Below are 27,941 nucleotides of genomic sequence, written 5' to 3' on the forward strand. Positions count from 1 at the left end.
GAGGATGATTTCAGCTGCTGGGAATCGTCTGCTGGATTCAACCATTCGCAGTTGAGGGGACACTTTCGTGTTGCTCCCACTGCTGCTAAGATCTTCCAGAAAGACCGCATGACAAAAAGAAATCGTGTTTTTACATGTTCATCATACGATTGGAAAACAATTTTTGTTTATTTGACCCCAAAAAACAACAACAACAGTTTCTTTGCGAGTGAAATAGTTGGTATAGCCCGTTTTCTAGCCTGCGTCCTTTTTTCCCCTCAGCGAAATAAAGTTTACAAGAAGAATGAAACCGGAAATACAGTTGTGTTGCTTTCAGAATAAAATAGTAATGGGGGGGGGGGGACAGTACCAAAACGGTCAATAAAGATGCATTCCCAGTATTCTGTCGCTAATGTATGTGAGATTTCGGAGAGTTGGAAAACTTAATTATGATTGCTGATGAAAATTTGATGGCCTACAATAGTCTCGTTGCATAATGTAAAAGTGTCACACTGGACAAAATGGTTGTGCTCATTTACTATATATATATATATATTGTAGTGATTTTATGATGTATTAAAAACTTTGTTTTGTCCTTGTACTGCACAAAAAAATCTTGTCTTGTACACAGTATGTCAAAATCAGTGAATTATATAAAATAATGGCTAAATGGAGAAAATTATTAATAATTATTGATGAATAATGATTTATTTTAGAAAAATGAATAACACAAAATAGATAATAGGTATTTTTGTTTTTGTTTTTTTAATGGATCTCAGCATCTTTACCATAGTGGATTAATTTTTTAGCCTTCAAAGTCACGGGATAAAATCTTAACCAACGCCGAGCTTTCACCTTATAAATTTCTAGTTTTTTACTTAAAAACAAGAAATTGTGCCGCTTTATTTTATTTTGAAAACCGACAACGGAAATACTTTAGTGATACTTATTGTCACTTTTTGCGGCGCTGGGGCTCACAGGGCTCTGGAAGCGTTTTTATTCCCGCACTGTAAATGTTCCTCCTTAGATCTACTGACCTGCTCTCACGCTCTAATTCTAAGAAGACATTTAAACAGGATTTTATCACAAGTTAACACTTTAGGTATCCCCATCTTTTTCAAGCCGGATCTTGCCCCCCCCCCCCCCCCCCACGTTATTATTTGGCAGGATTTTTTTTTAAGGGCGTGTTGGGGCGATCTGTACCGGGAGTTTATTCTCCTGTACTTGAGCGACTCTGAGGAATGACAGTAACTGGAAAACTGTGATCCGACTGAATGGAAACAATGGATTATAAAGAGCTCGGACATCATTTTGAAGAGAAGCTGACACTAAAAGACCAATGTGAGTATCTTAGATTTAATATACATTAAAAATATATATATGTAATACGTCAAAAATCAAGATAATGGCAAGATGGTGATTTGTGTTTTGATAATAAATGACGTTGTGTCATTCTTTATTTATTCTATCAGTGATGATGAAAGTGTTGCGGTTTCCTGTCAGGCTTCTTCATGATGACACCCACCTTAGATTTAACCACTGCAACACATGTGATGTTTTTTTTCCTACCTGTTTTAATCATCCACTTGGAACAGCGGAGATTCTGGGAATGCTGCACCGAGCTCCGGTCTCCGTTACTAAACATGCCAATGATGCACAGAGGAGTGAAAAATGGCCTGGACAGTCTGGTGCTGCGGAAAACAAACATGGATCTCTGCAAAAAAAAAAAAGAACAGCCACTCAGGATCCCTGCAGGATCACTGATCCCATCTCGTGTCTGAAGCGCTTCGGCAGCGTAGATGCTAACCGCTGCAGACCTGAGCATCTACTGTCATCCGCTCTGCGCATGATGATATGGATGTCACTTAAATCTTGGCTGTTTGGAGCAGCTACAATGCGAGGAGGCTGAGCAGCACAGGAATGCTGTGTTTGACAGTTCTCTCTCATTAGACGCCGACATTAGTCTGATTTATTTTACCGGTTATTTATTTGCAATCCATCATAGTTTGATAATCTGCGAAATTATTCATTCATTCATTCATTTTCCAACCGCTTTGTCCGTTATCGGGTCGCGGGCCAAGCTGTCTCAGCAGTCAATGGGCGAGAGGCGGGGGACACCCTGGACAAGCCGCCAGTTCATCGTAGGGCAACATAGAGACAGACAATCAGCCACACACACACACACACCTACGGACAATTTAGCGTCACCAATCAGCCTAGGCTGCATGTTTTTGTTGGCGGGAGGAAGCCGGAGAACCCGGAGAGAACCCAGGCAGACACGGGGAGAACATGCAAACTCCTCACAGAAAGGCCACGAGTCGGATTCGAACCCGCAACCTCCTTGCTGTGAGACCACCCCATCTGTGAAATTATTATTTTTAAAAGTATTTATGATGTCATATCTAGACTACACAATTATAGCAACATACCAAAGTCCCGCATATAAACCTAAAGGCGAGTCTCATGCTGCCTCCACCTCCAGCATTGATCTGTGCTGGCGGAAGGTGACTTTCCATTTTCATTGTCCGCCCTCCCCACATTTCCACTAGATGTATTCAGCATTGGACGAGAGGAGTAACATGTGCTACAGCCTTTTATCACCACTGTCATGTGTGGGGAGTCCAGATGTACTCTAATGGTGACAGAGAGCCCCGATCGATCCCGGAGAGCTAATGCTATTACCAAAAGAGATAACACTGAGTTGATTAAAGTAAAAAAACAAACAAGCATGCGGAATGACTGCAGGAGTGAAACCTCTTTAAGGCACGGCATGCTCCAAAACTCTGATCTTGTTTCGTAAGCAGATAAAGTTGTATGCAGCCCACCCCCCAGATGAAAAGGTCTTCTTTTTCTGATAGCTACAGTGCCACTGTTCCAACTGCTCCAGCCTTGTACCCTTCCGGTCAGGAGACGTGGACTCCCTTTGGCCCAGCGGGCTTCCCGGTCATTAGGCCCGAGCGCCTATCTAGGCGTAAGGGGCTATTGCGTTTTGTTGACATTATCTTCTTCTCGGCACACATTCGACGTCCCTGCCAGGCCTGGATATGTGGACCATGGCCTAAAAAAGAAAAACGACCTTCTTAAAAATAATAAATATATATTACAGCAGATGGAATATGATAATTAGTAGGTCAGAAAGTCTGCAGCGCTTGTGCTCTTAATGGAGCTTGTGATCAAAGAGCATCTGCTTTGAGCAGCAGCAAGATGAATCCACCACACGGAGTCCAGTCGTTGGTCGTGGTGGTGCTGGCTGATGACTCTGCCGAGACCTCGGGGGGGGGGGGGGGGGGGAATCCAGGAGAATATCCTATGGCCAAATCGTGTAAAGGGATTGTCTTCCTGACTTACCTTTTGAAAGAGTTTAATTGAAGGAAGTGACATTTAATATTCTTAAATTCAGTTATAAATTGCTGGAATGCTTGTGCAGGCGGGCGGGAGAGCAGAATGCCACTGGGAGGCCTGGGTGTGGACGGGGATAGGCTACAGTGAGTCAGAGGCCTGACAGGGAGACGAGGTTTAGGTAGGGTTGTTGTGGTTTGAGCGGTTCCTTGAAGGAGGGGGCCGCAGCTACGCCACACGTCCAGCAGTCCCTGTGGCCAGACGGTATAAACCACAGCCCTGACACGAACCGCTTCGCACAGGAAAAGAATGGAAATGCTCCGCTCTGCTTCCGAATAAAATGAAGGAAGAAGGCTGACGCTTCCCGGGAGCTTATCCCCACGTTCGTCATCCTCCCCCTCCTATCAGGCATTCAGAGAAACAGACATAAATAGGGCATTAGTATCGATAATCCTGTTTGTAAAAAGGATCACACCACAAAAAAAAAGTGGTGCGGCCCCCTCCTTCAAGGTTCCACCCCTCCTGCTTCAGGGAAGGCAGCAACACTTCCTGTTTGTGGACCTAAGGATTGTGCAGAAACGTAAAGTAAAAGCTTCAACAAATGATCTAAACTTCAATTATAGTCATGTGATATCCAGAGCAGAGGTGTGGAGGTCACCATGACAACAGCAAGGACAAGACTCACAAACTGGACTTTGACTCGTTATACACTTGCTTGTTGCTGTGCTGCAGGGTCGAGCCATTCTGGCGGCAGATGCACGACTGTGAGGGACGTATTTGGATCAGCAGGCCCAGATCGCAGGTTTATAACAGGAAACACAAAGAACAGGACTTGGATTTGCTCATTTTGACTTGTTATAGCCACCAACAGAGACTTTAAACCTGCAAAGCAAGGACTCCCATCCTCTCAGGGGGAGCTTTCTGGTTTTCTGCTCTGAATGGATGTTAGAGACGATGTTCCGGATGAAGGAAAGAACCCAAAGATGAATGCAACCCACCCCTGATGCACATCCATTTCCATGCTATGATTACCGGTACCTGAATGTTTATAGCTGGTTTCAAACACTGGTTTGATAGAGCTAGGCCACTTTGCTTTTGAAGATTTAAGCAGATCATTCTTATTTTTCAGTGTCAGTGTCTTTCATGTGGCCCTGTGATAAACTGCCAGTTTATCCAGGGTGTCCCCACCCCCCACCCCCACCCAGTGTCAGCTGGGATCGGCCTCCTGTCCTATACTTGTCCCCCCATTACCCACGTCTCCTTGCAGTATCCGCTGGATGCTTTTCATGATGTGTCATGCAACCTCAGGGAGTTCACTAACAGTAACAGATGCATCCTCCAGCCCTGCTTCAGAGTGTGTGTGTGTGTTTGTGCACAATCTCACACCGTCTCAGTCACAGGACCCACAGCCTCTAATATTAGAGTGCAGACGATGGCCGTCAGAATGCACGCTCACAGAATCGCAGACATGCGACGTTGTCGTGCGTCGCTCTAGGCGGCTTCTCAATATTTATTTTAGGACGTCTCTGCGTTTTTCTGTAGCTTGACGGGTTTGAAGCCGTTAACATGCTGCATCTCACCCTGCACCAGGCAATTGATTACCCCTGCAGTCTGGGATGACGCCACACTGCTTCTCCCATTACACACACATACACACACACATGAGCTGTAGTGACTCTGCTAAAAGATCGCTCCACTTCTGTCTCCGCTCTGAAATTATTCCTGAAAGGCTGGAAAAAAAAGATGGCGACCAGGTTGCAGACTTGGCTGCAGTTCTCGTCTCGAGTGCTGTGAGATGACATTTCTTGCTTTCATGGTTGCCAGATTGGACGTGTCTGAGGGTCGGCGCCGCAGTAAGTCACGTGGAGGCTGGCGTCACCGACCCGTCCGCTCATCTATTTGAAGCAAAACACTCCAGAGTCGATACTGTAATAAAAAAGTGTTGAATTCTAATCTTGAAGATCACATCGTTCATTCACAGACATCTCTGTACAAATACCTTTTGTAAAATATATTTTGTCCTCCACACATACAGCTAAAATAATGTTGGTGTAGACCAGAATAATTCTACTGCACATATTTGATTTGATTTTAGACATTCAGAGAGTTGTTTTTTTTTCCAACAGGTAGGCAAAAAGATCTACTTTTTTTGCTGTTCCTCCGCTTTTCAACTTTTTCAACAATACCCCCCCCCCAAAGAAACTTAAATGATTCGGTAAAATTACTTTTGCAGCAACGACAGCAGGACTTGTCATCATCCCGGCTGTGTCCCGGGCGCAGCCCTGAAACCAGACCTCAGATGAGATGAAACATCGTCCATCATCACACCTCACTGTGCTGCCAAGCCCACATTAGTCCGCCAGACGCAGTTATGCCCGACTTATGAATCCCAAACAAGAGTGTGGGTTTGCACCTGTGGTCTATATATATATGTGTGTGTGTGTGTGTATGCTTGATTATAATGTTTGCTTGACTCGTTTCCATGGCCATTTCACATTAGCTGAAGCTGTTTCTGTGTACAGGAGTGCACAACGTGTCTTGCTAAATGTGTGTCTTCACCTTTTTAAGACTCTCACTGTAACAGCAGTGGCCTTACTTGTATTCGGCCAGTTTCAGCTTCTGTCCTGCAGCCTTATGAAAAGTGTGTTGGTGACTCAGGGGGGTCTGTTGCAGATTTATTGTATGTGTGTGTGTGTGTGCATTATGCTCCATGCTTACTGTTGCTATGTCCTCCGGAGATGAGCGAGTGATGAGGTCATGAGTGAGGAAGTGAAACTCCCCGACTGCAGCCTCTGTTAAACCCAAACCCCCGCCTCGGCTGTTTTGTCTCCGTCTCAGAGAAAAGCCTTTCTTGGTGTCTGCCGCTGAAAAGCAGCTGAAAAGATTTCCCCCTTTTCTCGCCGGATCACCTTTGACCTCTTTTTTTTAATATATATATATATCTAGACTGAGCCGATGACGAGAGGAGGAAAAATTGAATAATAGATGATTCATATATGATTCATATTTGGCTTTGGTCGTTGTCTTGAAGCATGTTGAGACCCCCCCCCCCTGTTTAAAGTGGACTGACTTCTCTGGCCCTGCAGTACGTTTAATAGCTTTAATTAAACGCGTCCTGTCTGGTTTTTAATTCGCTGTTTTCTACCCTTTGTCGGCTGCTATCGTCGGCTGATCAATCCAGGTTTTACGTGGTTGAAGATAAGATGTTTATGAGATTTAGAGGAGCTATATTAAATTTGCTCACATCTGGATTGCCAAAATTTCAAATATTAAATACATAAAAAATAAATTTAAAAAATGCTAATTATTTCATATTAAGATAACCAAGATATACCTGAAATACTTTATTTTCCATAACACAATCTTGAGTATAATTGTTTAATAATTTCATCATGTACATTTGAAATTCAAAATGTGTCTTTTCACCAGTGATTTCCTGCTAACTTTTCATTCTGAAGTGGACAGAACTTGGAGAGCCTCCACCAAGGCACCTCAGTTTCACCATCATCCCATTTGTACCTAATAGTGCCCCGAAAATTTCACCCTCGAAATCCGAGTCGCAGCATGAAGGCCTGCTCATTGCATCTGGAATTATATTCATTATATATTATTTGTGTGTAATCCTGCTAACAGACAAACAGACCACTACCTCTGTGGTCAAGGTAACGAACCAACAATGTTGTAACAGTATCTAAACATCTGTAACTTTAAACCTGAGCTTAGCAAGACTGCAGCTGTCAAATTAGTTAGAACATTATTCCAGAATGCAATCTCTCACCACTGGTCTCTTCCAGAATGCAATCTCTCACCACTGGTCTCTTCCAGAGTGAAATCTCTCACATCTAGTCTCTTCCAGAATGCAAGCTCTCACATCTAGTCTCTTCCAGAATGCAAGCTCTCACATCTAGTCTCTTCCAGAATGCTTCTTACCCAGTGGTGTTTCCGCCGTTTTCTGCAAAAGGTTTTCAAATTACAATGAATTAAATAACTTCAAAAAATATATATTATTATTACTTTAATTTGAGTGTGTTTTTTGGAAGTGAAATTACTCAGATGTTGTTTGTTGTGACTTCTGCAGTATTAAGCTCTTCTCTTTTTTAGGGGGGATTTTAATCCTTTGATTCTTTGACTCATGCAGGCCAAGCAGACACACACACACACATGCTGTATAAACATGTGCATGGGGAAGTGTGGATGCCAAGGATTCCTGAGGTTGGCCTGACCCAGATCCAACATGAACCACTCATCACACACATGTGTGTGTTCACATACTTTCCCCTTCATGTCCAAAAGTGCAGACAATAGAGGCTGACCCGCTTCACACAACGCGGGGTTCTGCTCCCCACCTTTGACTATCCATCAATGTGTGTTTGCGCTATCGTCTTGTGTTGCAGGAATGCATGACTTCCTCTGCAAAGACAACAGTTATCAACTGATACATTTTTGTATCAGACTCCATGAAATACGATGCACCTTGGCCGGTACTTTGTATTGATAGTTTGATACGTGGCGGTTTTATTTAGCCGACCCTCACTGATGTTGAAAACAGGCCCTTTTCACAGAAGACATTTTTCCGTGTTGCCGTTGGAAGAGCCCTGGTGGTAATAATAAAATTAATCAAAGACATGCAGTCACACAGATACAGTAAGCATGGGGGGCCTTTTTTTTTGGGGGGGGGGGGGACTCTTGAACTGAACAGTAACATCATAAATATGCTGCCATTATTTGAAAGTGGAGAGTTGAGACGGGGCTAGAACTGAGAGGAGTGATGCATCATGGGAATGACGAGCAATCATTTGTCCTCAGCCTGAAACCAAACTAGGAGCATTGAAATACCAATATGAAATGCAATAATGATAATCGCTAGGCAACCCCAATGCCCCTTAAAGGTACTTGCCTCTACTCTTTGGAAGGACCTTTGCCTCGTCTATCTGAGCTAAGTTAGATCTGCGGTAGCTTCTTCCGCCGTAATACCTTTAAACTGCGAGCAAATGCATTAAAACGGCCCTTCCTACAGAGGTCACTGAAGGAAGGGCCGTTTTAAAGGTGGCAGTGTGTGGCTGGTTGGTCTGCTGCACCATCGTGGCTGCTTTCCTCTGCCCGGACCACAAAACAAAACGTCTGTCACCGTTATGGGACTAATGAGCTGTTTTCTGTGTGTCCCTTCAAGCCCACGCAGCTGTGGGAAATGCTTCTGGGAAATGCGGTGCAGTTGAGTGAAACGTGTAAGCAGCCCCACACTCCTCCAGCAGTCTGAGGAGTTGGTGTGTGAGTGTGTGTGTGTGTGTGTGTGTGTGTGTGTGTGTATGTGCGAGTGCAGCTGATCAACACTGGTAAATCTCAGCTGTGGATGAGATTTACTTCTGCTAAATTTGTCACCAGCTCATATGTGGATGTCGTCCCCCCCCCGGTTTCATTGTGTTGCTGGTGAACCCGGGTTTTTATCCCAGATGGACTTCCCCAGCCAGAGTGGATCACACAAACACATTTAAATTTCCTCTGGTGCTGTCCAGTAAATCTGGTGCACCACTTTGTGGTCACCGTGCTGCTGTCCCAAGGTGCCTCGGCGGAAGCCAAACCCCTTTCATGGCTGACATTCTCAGTATGGTGCTCAACGCTATTTATGAACCCAGAGTCTGTCACGGCGGCACAGAAAGCGGAGACGTCAGGGAAGGGTGAGGAGCCGAGAGGGTGAGGCAGTGACGGGTGGACGCCACGCTAGTTTTTGTGCTGTTACCAGATTTCACTTTTGGGGCTGTTGTGTAATGAAGCATAAAGTAAAAACGATGCACAAGCATTTTGTCGGTGGGACGTTTTTTAAGCCACAGTCATGCAAAATGAACTAAAATGAAGTGTAATAAACTGTTTTAATCAGTAAAATGCATTCCTTTTAGGGGTTGTGCTTTTACTTTTGTAAAATACAGTTTCCTTTGGGCGCGTGCAAGGAGGAGGTCGATCTAATGTTGCCATGGATACAGTGAGCTATGTTTGTTTGATTGTTTGTTTGTTTTTAACCCTGTTTTATGTAGATTTAACTATTAATAATTAACATTTTATGTGTGGCCATGGATTCTTAAACAATTAACACCAAAAGACTTAAAACTTTCAAAGCACGGTTAGATGCGAGACAACCCACAACAGCCACGCCCGCATCAAGCGTCACTTAATAACTAGCTGGAGTCGGCTCTTAAACCACAACCAGAGAGATCTCATTGTCTTGTCTGAGAACATGCAGCCACAGGCGGGGCTAGAACCGCACATTAAAGTCAAGCGTCGGCTATTTGTCTTGTCCAACTTTGCCCCAAATTATTGTTGGGGCAAAGTTGGACCCTCTGATGGTGGTGTTGGAGAGGACATTGTCCACATGCTGTGTGCGATACATTGATTGGACACAGGAGTTCATTCAGTAGTAGGATGACCCTTCCTGAATCCACTGCTGAGCGCCAGAGGAAATCCTTCCTGCCTCTGGTCATCAAACTGAACAACTCCTCACTCTGGGGGGAAGAGGAGGAGGAAGAGGAGGAGTAGAGGAACCCAGACACTGATTACTGTATGTCCTTCGTTTTACATTCTTCATTTAATCTGGTATCTGGATAGTATATTGTGATAAACTGCTTTTATTTCTCCATGATCATGGAAACCTTTCTGGAGCAGAGCAACTGTACAAAAAAGCAAATCCCCCCTCAGGGATCAATAAAGTATTCAGATTCTGATTACATATATTTTTAAGTGTATAGTCAGCACTACTTAGTCGATCCACTTTTTAGGTGGATAGGTCCAATAGGTTTGAATTGTATTGACTTCTGATGTTGTTGTTGTTGTTTTTTTTTTGGGGGGGGGGGGGGGGTTCTCCCTGAAATACTTTGGATTCTAGGGATTAAAGTAATCCGAGTGATTCCTTGTTTGGACTCTTCGGGTCTCCCACATCCTTGTAAGGCTGTTAACTGATCACATTCAAAAAGTCAGCCATTCTTGGTGAACAAGTAATCTCAAGTCAGGAGGAGAGCTGCAATCCTCTTTATGCCAAATCCTAATCCATTTTTTTAATATCACCAAGAAGCAGTGCCCGCCTGTTCGCTCATGATCCTGCATCTCTTTTCTTCCAATAACTCGTGCTATTCCTCCATTAGTATTCTGCAGTGCGGCCCGTGCATTAAGCTCTGTGTTGAAGTACAGTGGGGGTCGCTGGATTGGAGCCCAGTGTTAATCTGTGATTTATGTGATTCTGTGAGGGTCTGGATGGGCCTGGCGAGAGCGGCACTCCCCATCTGCCCATCACAGGCCGACATGAGTGGAACGCTGGTTTCTCACCTTCACACTATCGCATTATTTCTCCAGTTCTGGCCGGTCTTTGTACGCTTTTTATATTTTTTTAATCCCCACACATTTATTACAAATGTGTGGGGATAATCTGCTGCACCGTTTTTCCTCCCTGTCTTTGTCTTCGTTTTCTCCTTCACGTTGTCCTTGTAGGCGTGTGCATGCTGTCCTTGAACCGAAAGAACCGAAGAGGGCGAGGTGGTAAATGCCGTCCTTTAGCAAAGTACAATTACAAAATCCTTCATTCAATCGCTAATGTCTTTACGCAAGAAAATGGACAATTATTTTGTAAAATAAAATTCCCAAGAAGATCAGCATCCAGCACCAGTTTCTGCTTGCTTGTCCAAAAGTCAGCTGCAGCATCCATGAACATTTATTGCCCTAACAGTGATGTCAAGGATTTTTGGAGCAGTTTTGGTGTCTCTATGAGGGTTATTAAGCCAATTGTGATTAATGAGCACCACAATAGTCACGGTGTAAGCATCTGTCTTTCAAAGGACCCCCACAGCGACCTGTTTCCCTCTTCCCCTCCAGGGCAAATCAATCCGTGTCTGATTCTCTCTCCCTACTTTTACTGTGGATGTGCTGCACAGATTTGTTCAACAGGATAACTTTTTTTCCCCCCCACTGTGGCGCTGTCACATCTTCTGACGTGTGTGAATTGGTTGTGAAAAAGATGAAAGTGATTCCAAAAGAGGCAAGGCAAAAGTGTTGTGTTGATAAAAGGCGAATGATGGATGTGAATCAAGTCACAGGGATCTGCTGTTTAGGTGGCATTTATATTATATTATATTATCACAGGCAATGTTTATCATCATATATGACTCATAAATCATTCCAACAGTAATAATGTGCACATCGTCATAATGTTTCATTGTTGGCGGTAAGGAAAGTGTGTTTTTACGTATGTGAAATAATCTTTAACTAACTATGAAAACTTTAAAAAAATGAAATAGATAGTAAAGAAATACCAAACAGCAGTGCAGGCTGGAAGCAGTGATTTGGGCTTTTCTAACAAAGCATCAACAACAGTATGTAGCAGCTGTAAACGTTGCACTTTGAGTGACAATCACTAATAATGGGTCACGACTTCTTTTAAATGCAGGGAAACGGTTTCCGCCCAACAATTAGATGACTGGTGTGTTATAGAGGAATTATAATGCACTTTACTCCTCTGTACACATGCAGTCAGAAGGTCTGATTCAGGAATTACTTTATCATCCTGTGTGTGTGTGATTAGTCATTGGGTGTTTTACTTATTGTGTTAGTAATTGCGTGAGAGAAAAAAATCAATACACTTGAAAAAAAAAAAAAAGAAAATCTGATTCTTGTGTTTTGGATGGATTTATGACCCATCTTTCATCAATCTCCAACGTAACGTCATCTGAGACAGGAATACAACATATATTACCTAAGAAACAACATATGGCCTCGCATTTTGCAGTATATCACAGTATACTGAACGCCTGTATTGTGATACACCATTACAGTACACATCTTGTATCTTACAATAAGCTTCATACAGATGTTTGAAGTCATGTTTTTCATGACTGTTGCTGAAGTGGAACAGAACGTTTTGTGTGTCTATGTTTGGAGTTATTTGCATTATTACAGTAACTATAACACACTATATTGATGCTGTCATCATTCAGATTTTGTAACATATAATTAACGAAACATCTCTCTCTCGTTTTTATTTGTTTGTTGTTTGTTCTCATCATCTGATCTTTGCCTGTCCTCCAGATCTGCCACTGCCGACAGAGTCTCGGTCCTTCCAGGATGCAGACAAGTCCTTGGGGAAGGACCCTCTGACTTCTGAAGACTCAGCCATCACGGACCTCTCTCCTACAACTGAGTCCAGCCCAAAAACAGAGACCCTCACCAGGACAGAGGCCTCCTCCAAGACAGATGTCGGGCCCCCCACTCCGGGAAGCAGCCCTCAGCCCAAGAAAGGTGCAGTTCTAAATGTTTTAGCCATATTTAGACGGATTCGCTCTAGCACCAGTCAGTCATCAGTGTCTGATGGATAAAAGAACTGCAAGGTACTTAATGTTGAGTACTGTCATTCAAATGGGAATCAGACGCACGGAACGCAGGACATAACTTTGATATATCTGGTGTTACAATGGAAATCAAAGAGTAGCTGAGAATGAGTCTTGAGATCAGAAGCGGGGGACATTTTTCTCACATTAGCATTTAAATATGTGACCTCTTGGTGCAGTGTGGAAATGACCTAAATGTATGAAAGGAACCCAAAAACATCCATCGATTATTAAAAAGAAAGAACTTTTTCGAATAGAAGTTTCAGGCTGAACCGTTCCACACAGATGCAGATTAACGACATCCAAATTCTTATTTACAATGGGGACACCGGATGTGTAGTGTGGAGGAAGACTGGTGGGAGGATGGGGGGAGGTGGACGGGTGAGGGACTGATGCATCAAGTGACATCTCAATGGGACAGCAATATTTATTTTCCCTCCATAGTGTCTGCATATCGTCCAGACTGAATTGTACGTCTGTGTAGGACGCTCTTTGAAAGCTGGGAAGGGGGGGGGGGGGCGGATATTCAGGTTGCCATGGGGACTGTGTCGAAGTGCTGCAGGGCCCAGTCTGATTGGTTGAGAATGCACAGCATGCATTTTACATAGCACAGAGGAGACAAGCTCATTGAGCACCCCGGGGGGGGGGGGGGTCCCGGTTTTCTTCAGTCATGTCTTTTCAGAGACAGTTCTAATTCAGATGGAGTCTCACAAATCCCGTGTTGCACTGCGCTATCCTTTGGAGGGCACCATGATTCATGGTCAGTGTCACTGCAAATTAGATCAGCTAAAAAACTCGTGCACACATGTTACAGCTGAGCTGTGGCAGAGTTTAGCATCATCAGTGCACCAAATTACCTAAAGTGAACTCTACCCTTACAAATGCAATCCCAGTGCAGTGGAGGTCAATAAAATCCCCTATGTGGGGAGAAACTTACTTTTAGACATAATTACAACGTCTTGTTCTTAATTCTGATGTTTATTTGTACTGTTCATGAATGACAAAGTATGTGTTTGGTAGTGACACTCACATAGAATTTTACTTCGTAGTTATAGCAGCCATTCTTTGAGCTGTTTTTTGGCTCTGTAGGCAGTTTAAGGGACACAGCTCTGATAAACCAGCTGCACACACACCCTGCTCAGAGCCAAATAACAGGCAGGCCCCACCAAAAAGAAATCGATGTAAGATGTATGTTTTTGTTCTCCCTACAGATTCATTGAGCTCAGAGCAACGACAGAAACTTGCAAAAGAGCGGCGAGAGGAAAGAGCCAGATATATTGGTAAGAAATAATAAGGCATCGCCATTGTTAAATATATTGAGCTGAAGTTGAAATAGATTTGATTCTCTTGTTGATGCATATCTGTGTCATAACTAACCTGATGCATGCATCTATTCTATTCTATTCTTTTGTATTCTATTCTATTCTATCTGTAGTATTAACGTTCCTCTGTCACTCTGCTGTGATGCAGCTGATGGTTGTCGATGTCTTGTTTGTTGTTGTTTCTCCTTGCATGGCTTTCAGAACAGCAAACTCAGCTGCAAGGTAAGGGGCTCCACTAAAACCCTCGGTGACCATTCCAGTTCTGCCATTTGGGAATGATTCAACTCATTTCCTTCACACACACACCCCCCCCTCTCCTGGCCTGAACAATCATTTCCATTTTTTTTTTAAACCCTGCATGAATCAATAATGATGTTTGTTTTTCCTATCATCGATCAGTGGAAACATTTTTAAACTCCATAAACGTTCATAAATGAGCTTTCTTCATACTCACATTTTACTCTTCTGTACTCCCACCCAGTGTGCCTGGCTCATATCTATAATCGTGGTTTGGCTTTGTGGCTACAGAATTTTTTATAATAACCACATTTGTTCAGATTGTCCAAGATCAGTTTATTTTCTTCTGTAATGTCTTGGACAGAGTCTGAGTCTGCACGTTACGCATGTTGATTATCAACAAATACCTGAGACTTGTTATATAAGCGCAACTGCACACTGAATATATTGTGCGTAAATCTCTGCTAACGCTACACTCATGACAATGTGAAAATCTCACTCACAAGCATTAAACTGACATATTTTTCGATCCTGCTGCACAGACACAATTGGATTGGTGGTGGGGGGGGGGGGGGGGGGGGGTATTGAAGAAGGTTTTCTTATTCTCGATGAGGCTCAGACTTTGACTCATCGGTAGAGATGAGCTGCAGAATGCTGAACTAAATACAAAACATGCCTCTGACTGCACTGCTTGCGCTCCTGTCCATCTGACGCATAGCAAAATAGGCCATGCAACGACCTTTGTCGGGTGCAGCATGTAACCCACATCATCATCATCATCATCTACCCTCAACTTTTCATGATTTGACTTTTTCCCCCAGGTGGTTTTTTTCAGTCCATTATATGCAAAACACAAGAAAAGCAAAGTGGAGCTTTGTACTCCAATAAAGTGGCAAAAAAAAAAAAAATCCTGGATCCTCACCTTGATCCAGATCCTCCTCAAATCGGATCACCTTTTTATTCCATCGCCCACCTCTCTGTAACATTTCACTGAAATCCATCATGAATGTCTTGGCATATTCAGCGAACTAAATAATAAACGACGGTGAGACCCTTACCTCCTTGATGGGGGGGGGGGGGGGGAATAACAGAGAGATTGCGGCAAATCCAATGTCCTCCACAACTAGTCTTTATATAAAAGGATTGATTGCTGTTTAATTGCTCCTCCAAGAAATGAGCCAGCAGCGTGTGTGCAAACAAAAACTGTGTAAACACAGCGGGAAACCCCTGTTCATTTACTGTCTCAGGATTACAGTGTAACAGACACACAACGTCTTCCATCTGCTGAAGCCATTCTGTTTGGATGCCGGTAGTTGAGGCTGAATGATGATACACTTTTAGATGAGTCGACATCTTTGTAGAATGAATTCATTATGCATAGATTATGTTTAAATCTTTTTATTTGGTTTATCTAGCTTTAGCTATGATGGCTGCTTAGTCCTACTGACATTAATGTTGTTCTGGCAGCTACTTTGGTCCAGAATCATGAATAGGGGAAAAAAGAAGAAGAATAAATTGGACTTGTTCAAGTTGGATCGAAGACGTTTCTCCTCTCATCCAAGAGGCTTCTTTGGTTCTGAGAGACTGCTAGAGAGTTTACATACTTATACTCCTGTTGGAGCAGGAAACAAAAAGGGGACAGAGACCACCAAGGCAATCAGACTCCACAGGAGTATTAGCATTTACTTTATGAATGCTAATACTCCCCGACAGTCATCCCTGGTCCAGAAGGCAATATTTTTTACAAAACTGGATTGGATATATTGCATTATTGTAAATACAGAATTTGTTTTCCTTCGAGGATTAGATTTACTTCAGATTAGATTTCAGAATTAGTGTTTTGCTAAACCTAAAAAATATGACTAATTATAACTTCTGAACACTTTAATCTTGCGATCTCACATCAAAACTCTATTTACGGTAATAAATACTTACAGTTTTTTATTATTAGGATATTTCCTATATCATAAATATATAGTAAGGAGAGAAATAAGATGGAGTTTTCTTACAACATTGAAAAAAAACAACTTGGCAAACTGACTTGTAGGAGAATCTGGTCTTCCTTCACCCGCAACCTTTGCTAACAATGGAATAAAAAAAATGATGGTCAGAAACCGGCTTCTTAACTTGAAACTCTGTTTTTTTTAACCTCTCTCGCTCTCTGTGGTTGTAGCGGCAAAGAAGGCCCAGTGGCTGGAGAAGGAGGAGAAGGCCCGACGCCTGAGGGAGAGCCAGCTGGAGGGCCGCAGGAGGAAGCTGGAGGAGCAAAGGCTGAAGGCCGAGAAACGTCGATCTCTGCTGGAGGAGAAACAGAGACAGAAGCTAGAAAAGAATAAGGTCAGATGCACAACTCAAAACAATCCAACCAAGCAACGTGCGATTAACAAAATGTAGTTTGGCACACACGATGCTAAAATATCTCCATGGAACATTTCAATCTCATCCTCAATGTATGACCCCCCCCCAAAAAAAAAGAAAAACCCTGTCAATGAAAGCTTCTTAATGTTATTGAATCTCGAGAGGAATGATGGCAATGAACCCGTACTGCTCACAGTTTATTATTTAACTTGATTCAATCTAATTGCAACGGATTTAAATGGTCTGGCAAAAGCCAGACATTCTGACCCAGAGTGAGGTCAGGAAAAATATATACAATTTTAACATTGACAACTCCATTTATGGATTGAAAAATCAACTCCGGTTCACTTTTACCTTTCATGATTGTTCTTGGTATCGTTATACACCAATTTAGAACCTTTAGGTGGTGATCCAGATCACCATGTTAACGGTGTTAGGAGGTGGATGAGCTGCTTGGTGGAGGTCTGCGCTCTCTCTGTGCTTATCTAGTCTTATATTGCAACCTCAGACTGCAGCAGTTTGACACATACAGCTGTGAAAAACAGGAATGCTAACAGGAAGCATTTCACCTGGGTTGGGATCCGGTTTAATAAATACGAATATAAAGATTCTACATTATCTGTTTGATGTTTTTAATTATAATACTACCAAACTGCTGGGATCCTCTAAATCAGTGTGGCCACTGGATTAAAATTCATTTCAAGAGTGTGAATATGAGAAAACTCTGACATGGCTTCGACTCAGACTGTGTTGTCCTGCAGGAGAGATATGAGGCAGCAATCAAGAGGTCAACAAAGAAGACGTGGGCCGAGATCCGCCAGCAGAGGTGGTCCTGGGCGGGGGGACTTAACCAGACGTCTCGCAGAGAGAGTGAGTCGTCAATAGAAGACTCGATGCACGGGCCGTGACTCACTGGTCCAACTGATGCTTGTTGTGAAGGGTTTGCTGCGATCAAGGCGTGGACATCAATACCCGGTCATTTATTATGCCACTGAATGCCTGTCTTTGAGGCAAAATTTCATTTGACTTCTTGTTTTCTCCATTTAAATGTGATCAAAGAGGCAAAAAGACGAGCAACACGTAGCTGCCCGGAGCACGTTTCATCAGATTAGCGGCGTAAATAACGTTTTTCGGAGAGCTGTGACATAATTTCCTTTTTTTTGTGTGTCAAACATGAGACGTCCTGCTTCATTTGGACCTGAGAAAATGAGGTGAAGACGAGTTTCTCATCTTCAAAGTGTGAAAGATCCCAGATGTGCATGAGTGTGTGTGTGTGCGCGCGTGTGATATTTTTGATTTCTTGCAGCAGGAAATCCCTAAATAGTGACTCTCCCTTCCCACACTTTCCTTAAATTTCCTTCCCATTTTCCTCAAGTCTGAATCCAGAATCCCCCCCCCCCCACCCCCACCCTAAATCTTAATGAGTTTTCGCTCAGAGAACGGAGAGCCCTTGCTGTCGAGGAGGAGTAACAGCCCCGTCTCTTCAGCAGGCCTGGCTGGGGCCGCCTGCACCCCGGCTGCTTTGTGAACAGTTGTTGTCTGTTGCGTTCTCTCCGGTGCAGGCAGATGCTCGGCCTCCACGGTCAACTTGCCGAGACAGGTGGACCCTGTCATTAACAGCAGGCTGTCCAAATCCTCAGCCACCCTCTGGAACTCCCCCAACAGAAGTAAGGACGACCTGACGCCAGTGTCCACCAGGCTCCCCCCCCACCTACCCCCTCCCTCCCTTCCTTTTCCTCTTCATCTCCCTCCACCTCCCCTCCTCTTACCCTAATCAGAGTTTTTGCTTTTCTTTCTTTTTTTTCGTCGTCTCTGGTGGCCTGCCTGCCTGCCTGCCTGCCTGTGCTTGGTGACTGGTCATTTGCTCCGTCCTCTGATCACGCTCTCGGCCTCATGCGCATCGTGGTTTTTAATTTCAGTTGGTGGTTGTCGTTGATTTGAGTCTCCACTGCATTTTTGATCAGCCTCCCTTTCGCATCAACATCGCTGAACCGTATTATGTGATCTATTTTTCTGTGTTTGCCTTCTTCATTGGTTGCTCCCCTCATCTTCGCTGTCGGTGGTGTGTTGTGGTGGTGGATATTATAGTGTGACCGTTGCAACTGAAACTAGACACATGCATTGTTATTATTGATGTTATATTGTTGTTGTTGTTATATTTTGGTTGTATGTGTTTTTGTTTGTTTGTGTTTATCTCCGTTGGTGGTGGCGTGGGGGGGGGGGGGGGGGGGGGTTATTGCTGCTTTAGCAGAACTACACAAATCCTTCTCGAAGAATTTTCCTAAAACTTGGACGGTTGGAAATGTTAGCAGGAAAGAAACAAACAAATTTTGACATTTTGAAATGGATCTGATCTGGCCTTAAAAATATTTTATTGGATTTTTTTATTAGCCTGATAGGGATTTATTATCCCCTACCATGAGCCAAGTAAGGAGGCAATACAGAAATATAGTGCTGAAACACAAATGCCTCTATATAGAATTTGAAGGTAATAAAAATAACTTTTCATATGTTATCAGAAAACTGGGCAAAAGTCTGTGTTGCCTTGGCAGCAAGATGATGAATACTTTAATTAACTTGTTACGTCTCGCTCATTTCATCGTCTGAGTTGCCGCATGTCCTTGATTCGTCACGCCTCATAACGCGCGTCATTGTAGATCATATCAGCCACAGTGCAATCAGCGGTTTAGCTCTCGGCTCCTCCCACACCACACGAGATATCCGTCCTTTGTGCTTGAGCCATTATTCACATCGGCTCTGACACCACAGGGAAGAGAAGGCCCTGAATCATTAATCTACATGATCGATACCAGAGCTGGTGTTTCTGTTCTTTGGTGGAGCTCTGGTCAGTAATAGTGTGGTGGTGGGGGGGGGGGGTAGTCAGAGCGGTGACATCATCAGTCCACCTTTAGGTTTAGCAGTCGCTCGCCAGGCAGCAGCTCAGATCAGCCTCCTCTTGCCGCATTGGAGGAAGAAGAGGAGGAGGGAAATGATTGTTGCCAGGCAACAGGACGTAGTCAGCTTATCAGTCAGTCGTAAAACGTGTTAAAATGATTTAGCCGATGTGGCGCAGAGGTGAATGTCTTTACGTAAGAAGGTGTTTTAGAGTTTAGTTTTTTAATGCACACAAACATCAACTGTGATTATAACGTGTATGTGTGTTGTGTGTTCATGTGTGTCATGCATATACCTTTGTGTCGGTCTCCGCAGTGATGCCATGGAGCATTGACAACACATCGTGCACAAGCGTGTTGACAGTTTAAGCTTTTGTTAGCAGACATTTGGGACTGGACTACCTTGTTGAGATGGTGCATCCCGTGTCCATCTGAGGTTTCTGTTTAGTCAGCGAGATGCAATTGTCAAGTTCCCAGCAACTCGTTTAAATGTATTTCTTAAAGGACTAGTTCATTTTTGGGAAGTTCATTCATTCTCTTCCTTGCAGAGGGTTAGATACGACTGATGCCGCTTCTGTGTCTGTATGACCGACAGCCAGCAGCATTTAGTTCATCTTAAAATAAAGTTTAAAAAACATAATATATACATAATGGCAAGCCGTTTCGGAAATTATTATATATATATTAAAGGTAGAATTTGAGAATATTTACCGAACGCTGATATTTTTAAGTGCCGTAATTATCGTACTTTTAAAACTACTATAATTATTTCTGACCGTAGTTCATTAGATCTGCCTCCTTACCAAATCACCCGATGCGATTATTGATCCTTCCTCTGAGAATTCTTTATTTTTTTTGCAAACCCAGAAGCTGCTGCTGGTTGTTCATCTGAGTTGATGACGCAGCAGAGTGTCCTGTCATCAGTGAGGAACGCCACACCTGTGCACCTGTGTGAAAGTAGAGGAGTACACAGGAAACGTGGGCGTGTTCTTGCTGTGAGCGCCTCTGAGAACCTGTGTGAGCTCTGACAGTAATTTGACCCTTACGGCTTCCTGTCATGTCAGCCCGCAGCCTGCGCCTGAGCCCGTGGGAGAGCCGGATCGTGGAGCGGCTCATGACACCGACGCTGTCCTTCTTGGCCCGCAGTCGCAGCGCCGCCGCTCTCCTCAATAACAGCGACTCTAGTGAGTAGGACATGTCCCTCTATGTCCCTCTATGTCCATCTAACCGTCACTGCAGCGAGAGCTTAGTGCTCTTCCCTCTCTTACTCCTTCTCTATCGATGTCAAATATCTACAGTACTTAATAATCCCTTGTCCAAAACATGTCAAAAGTATTTCTGAACTCTCATCAATGTCTTTATTAATTAGCTTTTTGTGATGATGACATTATTAAACAGAAAAATACAAAGTGTCAAATTGTAACATTTGAGAATATAGAAACTGCAAATATTTGCTGTTTTTAGAAATTATTTATCAATTATTATTATCGTTTTGTTTTTTCTCCTGAGGAGAGAACACTGCTGTTGATGACGCTACAAACGAATGAATGAATTATTAAACTCTGACTACAGGACATGGAATGAATCCCTCTCTCGTCGTGTCAGTCGTGTGTCTCTCAGATCTGGTTCGGTGTCTTTGTAGCGTGTTGTGTTCTCCCTCTGTGTGTCGTGTGTGTCGGGGGGGGGGGGGGGGGGGGCTGACCTCGGCCCTGCTGCCGCTCTCTGCACATTTGTGTATTACTCAGACTCTCGCCATTGCTCCCGTTCAGTCTCTGCCAGCCCGCTGAACGCCTGCTCCCACCACCACTCACGCCAGAACACCACCGAGCGCTGGAGAGTCTCCTCCGCCAGCACGCCGGACATCTCCCAGCGCCTACGCCGAAGGAACTCCACACCGGTAGGCACACACACACACATAAAAAGAAAAAGTCCTTCATATTTGAATCTTTCTTGACCTTTTAAATGTGAATGAAAACTTGGATGTGGACCACATCAGCACAAATTTGCTATAAATTAACAAGGGATTAACTGATTAACATAAACACTGAGGATTATCGCCCGACTCCACTTTTGCACTCCTCACCCAAGCATTTTTGCATCTTTCCACGCAATGATTTTGTTTTTTCACAACTTTTGGATGACTCTCACTGCTCTAAAAGCCTCCCTTCTCAACACGAAGCCCCTGATACACTCAGGCAGCCACTAGAGAAGTGCTTCAGAGCTAAAGATTCCGACATTTCCTCAGGAGCAAACAGAACTAAGAGAAACGTAGTCTTTAATCGAAGGTGACGACACTGGCACTGAACAGGACGACCTTAGCCTGTGGTCATAGCTGATTGTCTCACCTCTTCCTTGAAGGTGGACAAAAAGAAGAAAGAGAAGAAAGACAAGGAACGAGAGAATGAAAAGGAAAAGAACGCACTCGCAAAAGTGCAGAAGAAGAGACAGACAGCATCGCCCACCGCCATGACCCAGAGATCCAGACCGGAGACCAGGTAGTATCTATAAACACCAGCTATGTAGGTGGGTGTAAACTGTAAAATGCCATAAAGCGAGGCAGAGGCAGGGGGGGGGGGGGTCACATGCTTCATCCTTGGAGTGGGTTCATGTCTAACAGGTGGGCCGAGGTGCAGTAATAAATCTAGCTGAGGAGGCAGTCCTGGACAGCAGCAGGTCCGTCTGCCGGCGGCAGAGTCTCTCTGGCAGAATGGGGTTTACCTGACTGGTGTCTACCTGTATCGCCTGCTCTCATATTATACCCCCCCTGCACCTAAAGAGCGATGGCTGGCCGCTGAGTGTGGATTGTCAGATCTTCCACTTGACCCAGTTGAGGGAACCTTAGTTACCTCAAGTCCTCTGCTGCCAACCCGCTGCTCGGTTTTCACCTCTACTATTGTCTACCTCTCTTTTCCTCAGCACCCCAAAGCCCAAAAAGAGACCTCCGTCGCCTGCCGCCCCCAAAAGCCGGCCCTTGTCCCCCCTGGTGCCTGCAGCATCCTCCAAAAACCCCTCTGGCAAGAAGACACCCCCTGGCAACAAGACCAGACCCAAAAGATCCCAGACACCTGCCAGGGTCCAGCCCCAGATGGTCACGGCTGTCACCGTAGAGAAAGAGCACGAACCCCAGCAGCCTGCGACTCCAGCGGAGAACAACAGTGAGCGTCTACGATCCACGATGGCCGACATGGCTTCCAGTCATGCAGCAGCAGAGAGAGTGATAAACCTCCTTGCTTATGGGCACATCAAACGTTCACGTTTTCACTACAAAAATAAAACTTCACCCACTCCCGTGAAAAACGGCGATCAAAATTCTTTCCATCACCCCTGAATTCCTCGGGCCCACCCAGTCCGACCAGTCGTTTTCCAGTGTCTCCGTCCAAAAACCTGTGTCCCCTTATAATAATTGTAATCCAGGTTGACATGTGGGTGTAATCCTAATTTAAAAATGTCATTCCCAGAAACAAATGGGTGTGTTCTGGCATTTCCCAACTGCAAGTCTATGATGCAATAATAGGGTTAGCGTGAGGTTAGCATCTAACAGCCCTGTTTCCATGTTGGCCATGATGCTCACAGCCTATTAGAATTAAAATTTCAAAGTTGACTCGACTTCATGATATAGAATGACATTCTACATAGACCTGTCTTCTTCTTCTTCTTCTTCTTCAGATATTGTAATAAATATTTGTTTTAAATCTCTTGTCCTTCTATCTGACAGACTCCAGTAATGTTCCTGCCATCACGGTTTCCTCAGCACCGCTTGCACCTCCTTCCCTCAGCACACCAATTGCATCAGCGGCCTCGCCGACTGTGCCAAACACAGATAGCACTGTTGCCTCAGCTGCTCCTCCTGCTGCTGCTGCAGCCTCCACCAGTAATCCTGCTCCTTCTGCGGCGCCGGCCGGCAGGCCATCAGCCGGCACCAATGACCCGGAGGAGGCGGCTCGTGTCTTGGCAGAGAAACGCAGGCAAGCCCGGGAGCAGCGGGAGAGAGAGGAGCAAGAGCGGCTGGAACAGGAGCACAAGAATAGGTCCTTGTTCTGCAGATTTATCCCACTAACTAAAAGACCATGAGCGAAATCTAACGTCCACACGTCTTTTCAGGATCCTTAGGGAGCAGGCGATGGCTCGAGAAGCAGAGGAGAGGAAGCGCAGAGAGGAGGAGGCTCGATTCATGGCAGAGCAGCAGCGTCTGAGGGACGAAGCCCAGCGAGCTCAAGAGGAGAAGGAGGCGGAGGAGAGAGCTAGAGCTGAGCAGGAGGAGAACGAGAGGCTGCAGAAACAGGTCAGTGACCAGAAACATCAAGGCTATATTTTATAGCTCAAGTTCTTTTTCTCTCATCTGCCATTAAATGAATCTGCCAGTCAGGATTCAGGAAAACCCACCAGCGTGTTTATTGAAGGTCATCACGGCAGGTGATTCCTCAAAACGTTGCACATCATATAATTCCTTGTTTCACAAGCACCAAAAGCCTCATGTCTCACGTAAATGTCTGAATTTGTATTCAAGAAGAAAGCTCTCGAACCTAATTCACCACTATTGAAATCAAGTAGAACCATCGAATGAGCATAAATGTCGTACGTTAACGCGTGGATTTCCCGTACGAACAAAACCTACGGGAGCGGCACCAAAAAGGAGCTTGAGATGCGCTGATAACCACGTGCTCCATGTTTTCATGTGCAAGACCTCAGCAGCAAATAAAACCCAAAGGCCTTTGACATTTGAGCCAATGCTGGTGAAAATCAATACTTTCTTTTTGGGAGTCAGCTTTATTTTTTTCCTTCCGATGAGGATCTTTTTTTGGTTGCTTTTAAAGGAATCAAAGGATTAGATGAAAACATTGCATGAATACCCAATGCCCAACACTTCACATGATTATTTGGTCTGAGCTGTAAACACTGTACGCACTGAAATAAAACCCTGTAATTTTCCATTAAGCATCGCAAATCCCTGTGATTCACATGCCATAAGCCCGTTCACCATCTGGGCAGATTAGTGGCTACAAGGATGCCTGGCTGTTGGAGGGGCTGGGTTAACTGTGCCCAAACATCAGCCCCTGTTCTGACTCGCTCTCCACTCCTCTGTCTGGCAACTAGGCAGATTACAGAAGGAATATGCCCTGCTGTCATGGACGATGTGTGCTAGAGGCCCCTTGTCTGGCTGGACGGAGGCCAGCTGGTGACCTCTATAATGGTGATGAGACTGAAGGAGCCATTGTGATAGTGGCAGGCCTGCTTTGCCTTGTGTACTTAGCTCTGCAGCGGAATGACGGTCGGATCAGCGGCGTCAGAATGCGACATGCCTGAAGCGCCCTGACTGTTCACTCAATCGGAGCCCTGTTCCGCCCCGACGGCCTCAGACACTCCGGGCCGGAGCGAGCTCGCGTCGTTTAAAGCTCCGTTTAGGTGAAAGTGTTTGAGCCGTGGAGATTGGAAATGTATGTTACTGGATTTCTGCTCATAAAATGTAATCTATTACTTGCAAATGACAGTTAAGTTCACTGCGGTGACTTTAAAAACAGTAGGTTTGATAGATGTATTGATGGTTTCATCGCTGACTTTAACACATCATGAGTCTGATTGCTCAGTGAAGCAAGGGCCATGGAGCTGCTCACACAATGTCAACACTGGTGTGAATGCTGGAGAGCTGCCGGGCATGAGCGCCCCCTGGTGGTCAGGGGTTTACCTGTATTACAGCGGATCGCGCTGGGATCGAAGAAGTATTGGGGGGTACCGGGGTTGAATCCTATCTGTGTGCCGTTTGTGTCTTCTCCCCATGTTCGTGTGGGTTTTCTCCGGGTTCTTCGGTTTCCTGCAACTTCAAAAACATGCAATTTAGCAGAATTGATTGTCTCATCTACAAGAAAATGGATGGACGCGTTAGGCACATGCTCATCGCTTTGAGCATCTGAAGTGTTGCCTCGAGTGTACAGAACTTTTTTTTACACAACGTCAGGTTTCAAATGACTGGCAACCCACTGCTTCTCGTCGTTTCTCCGTCACTTCACATGATCAAACATCGATGAAAGCGTCTTTTTTTTCATGCTGTCCTTCTTCAGAGAGAGGAGGCCGAGACCAAAGCCCGGGAGGAGGCTGAACGTCAACGCTTGGAGAGAGAGAAGCACTTTCAGAAAGAAGAGCAAGAGCGGCTGGAGAGGAAGAAGGTGAGGAGGAAAGCATCTTCTGTGGTCAGAAGGTCATTCATTCACTTCTGCCTGGAGTTCATCATGACTTATATCTTTATTTAAAAAAAAAAAGAAGAAAGCATTAGCCTCTAACCAGTTAATCTATCTGGTCTGCACAGCGCCTTGATGAGATCATGAAAAGGACTCGTAAAAGCGATGCAGGAGACAAGGTGTGTGCGATTCTTACTAAAAAGGACTACAAAAAACTCAACTTTGTCGTTTCTCTGAAGAACAAATTCTCTTTGTTGCCTTGCCAGCAGAGAGATGTCAAAGCGCCACATGTCAACGGCAAGGACACAGAGCTCAGTGAAGGTCCGTGTCCCGTCCTCAGGGCAGCAGCAATGCCTTTAACACGCCGTTGAAATGAACCATTCCTTTATTTTGTTTCTAAAGCAGCTGGAACCCTGCAGAGTGCGGCGGGCCTCGGCCCGTCACAGAGTGCGCCCGCTCCTGTCATAAATGGCGTCCAGCCTTCTGCTCACCAGAACGGCGTCTCGCCCAACGGAGAGGCGACTGACTACGAGGAGCCAATCCTGGCCTTCGAGGGTGGAGAGCCCTTCCTGATGAAGGCGGGCCCGATGAAGCCTCAGCATGTCGCAGGTACGGAAGCGACACACGGGATGCGACTGATGCAGCAGAGCGTCAGCCTTACTCAGCAAAAGCCCTTTAATCACCAGGTCCAACCTTAGACAAGTGTTCATCTTTAGCGGTGGTGTGTCTTCTTGTAATATTCAGTTATAAGAAGTCTATGACTTTTTAGACTTCTACAGTATACCAGAATATATATGTATACAGTATTTCTTAAGAACTTGAGGAACTCTGAAAAATGTACATCTTCTTTTTTTTTTAGGTTAAGAAAAAATTCCTTCTGTAATTAAATCAAAGTGATCAGCTTTTAATTCTTACTACCTCGACCAAAGAGGTCATGTGATTGGCTCAGTTTGGTTGTTGATAGGCCCTAGAGAACAACCAAAATTACATTTTGATGATGATCCAGATCCAGATCCTGATCCAGATCTGGATCTGGATCTGGATCTGGATCTGGATCTGGATAGGGGGATTATTTTAAAAGAGTCCATAACACCGTCAGAGAGGACACGTTTCATCATTTTTACTTACAACGTGATACCGTAACTACGCTAAGCACAAGTTGATCATACATTAGAATAAACCTCTGCAACAAAACCTTTATCTATTATGGCCTTGATGCTGGTTTGCACTGGGGGGGGGGGGGGTCCTGACCCTGAATTTGGGCTTCAGTGATCCAAGAATCAAAGAGTCTAATTCAACATCGGCCTATTTTAGCTCGTTAGAAACCAAGTAGTTCCAACACTGGACTAGCGATTACTTTCACGCCTCAACATTTCCTTCAAATGCGGAAACGGAAATATAAAACCAGAGTTTCCTCAAAATGCGACCAGCAGCGTCTCAGATACCGGTTTGATAAATCTCACCTTTTGTTTCAATGAGCTTTCATACGTTACTCCATAAAGGCGATTTGAACTATTAGTTCAAGCTAGCAAGACTTTTCCTTCTCATGTCTCCAAGCAAAAGCAGTCATTTAAACATACATGTACATTTACATGACTAAGATGCCTCTAATTCTGTCTGTATGTTTGACATCCCTTTTCCTCCATATTTTAAAGACTGATCTTTTTTTTTTTGGACTCCTTGCAGAGGTCCTGTGAGCGCCCACTCACCCAGAGACACGCCTTATGTCTCGGCCTGAGCTGTAAGATTCATGCCACTCCACAGCAGCTTATAACATAGTGTGCCAAACAAGCGATGAAGTGCGTTACAGTGTCTGCCGCAGTGGACAAAGACGAGGAGGAGGACGGCTGTTTTTAAAAAAACCCTCTCATCTGCTATATATATATATAAAAAAAGCAATGTATTCTCTGTCTTGACTGCGTGTTATGGTGCAGCATTTGTTAAGTTTTATTGAAACGTCACAGATTTTATGGTGCACCTTAAAGATGACTGACTATGTAACACATTTTAGAAAATACAGTATAAGATCCTGGAAATACTTAATATTTGACAATGTTATTACCATCATTATGATATTGATATTGTTACCTTAAGTTGAACTGTGTGTGTGTGTGTGTGTGTGTGTGTGTGTGTGCGCGCTTGTTGTTTTGTCTTGAATCATTGAGTTATTTAACAATGGGAGGACAGTAAGGAGAGGCCACAGAGTGTATGTAAATGAGCCCGGCTGCCTCGGCCTCTTGTTACAGGGGATCTGTGAAATAAAGCTTCATGAAAAGG

General features: G+C 44.4%; 1 protein-coding gene across 1 annotated transcript; it reads left to right on the forward strand.

The window, feature by feature from the left end:
- Positions 1 to 1,184: 1,184 nt before the first annotated feature.
- On the forward strand, positions 1,185 to 27,936 carry LOC137903014 (MAP7 domain-containing protein 1-like). The gene is made up of 18 exons (XM_068747132.1): positions 1,185 to 1,320; positions 12,382 to 12,591; positions 13,892 to 13,960; positions 14,204 to 14,224; positions 16,413 to 16,576; positions 17,359 to 17,467; positions 18,160 to 18,264; positions 20,556 to 20,675; positions 21,261 to 21,388; positions 21,850 to 21,986; positions 22,408 to 22,646; positions 23,207 to 23,519; positions 23,593 to 23,773; positions 25,548 to 25,652; positions 25,793 to 25,843; positions 25,931 to 25,985; positions 26,067 to 26,273; positions 27,351 to 27,936. The coding sequence occupies exons 1-18, from the start codon at positions 1,254 to 1,256 to the stop codon at positions 27,359 to 27,361; spliced, it is 2,292 nt and encodes a 763-aa protein (XP_068603233.1). The 5' UTR covers positions 1,185 to 1,253; the 3' UTR covers positions 27,362 to 27,936.
- Positions 27,937 to 27,941: the final 5 nt, after the last annotated feature.

The sequence above is a fragment of the Brachionichthys hirsutus genome, chromosome 13 (assembly GCF_040956055.1).
Source record: "Brachionichthys hirsutus isolate HB-005 chromosome 13, CSIRO-AGI_Bhir_v1, whole genome shotgun sequence".
NCBI lineage: Eukaryota > Metazoa > Chordata > Actinopteri > Lophiiformes > Brachionichthyidae > Brachionichthys > Brachionichthys hirsutus.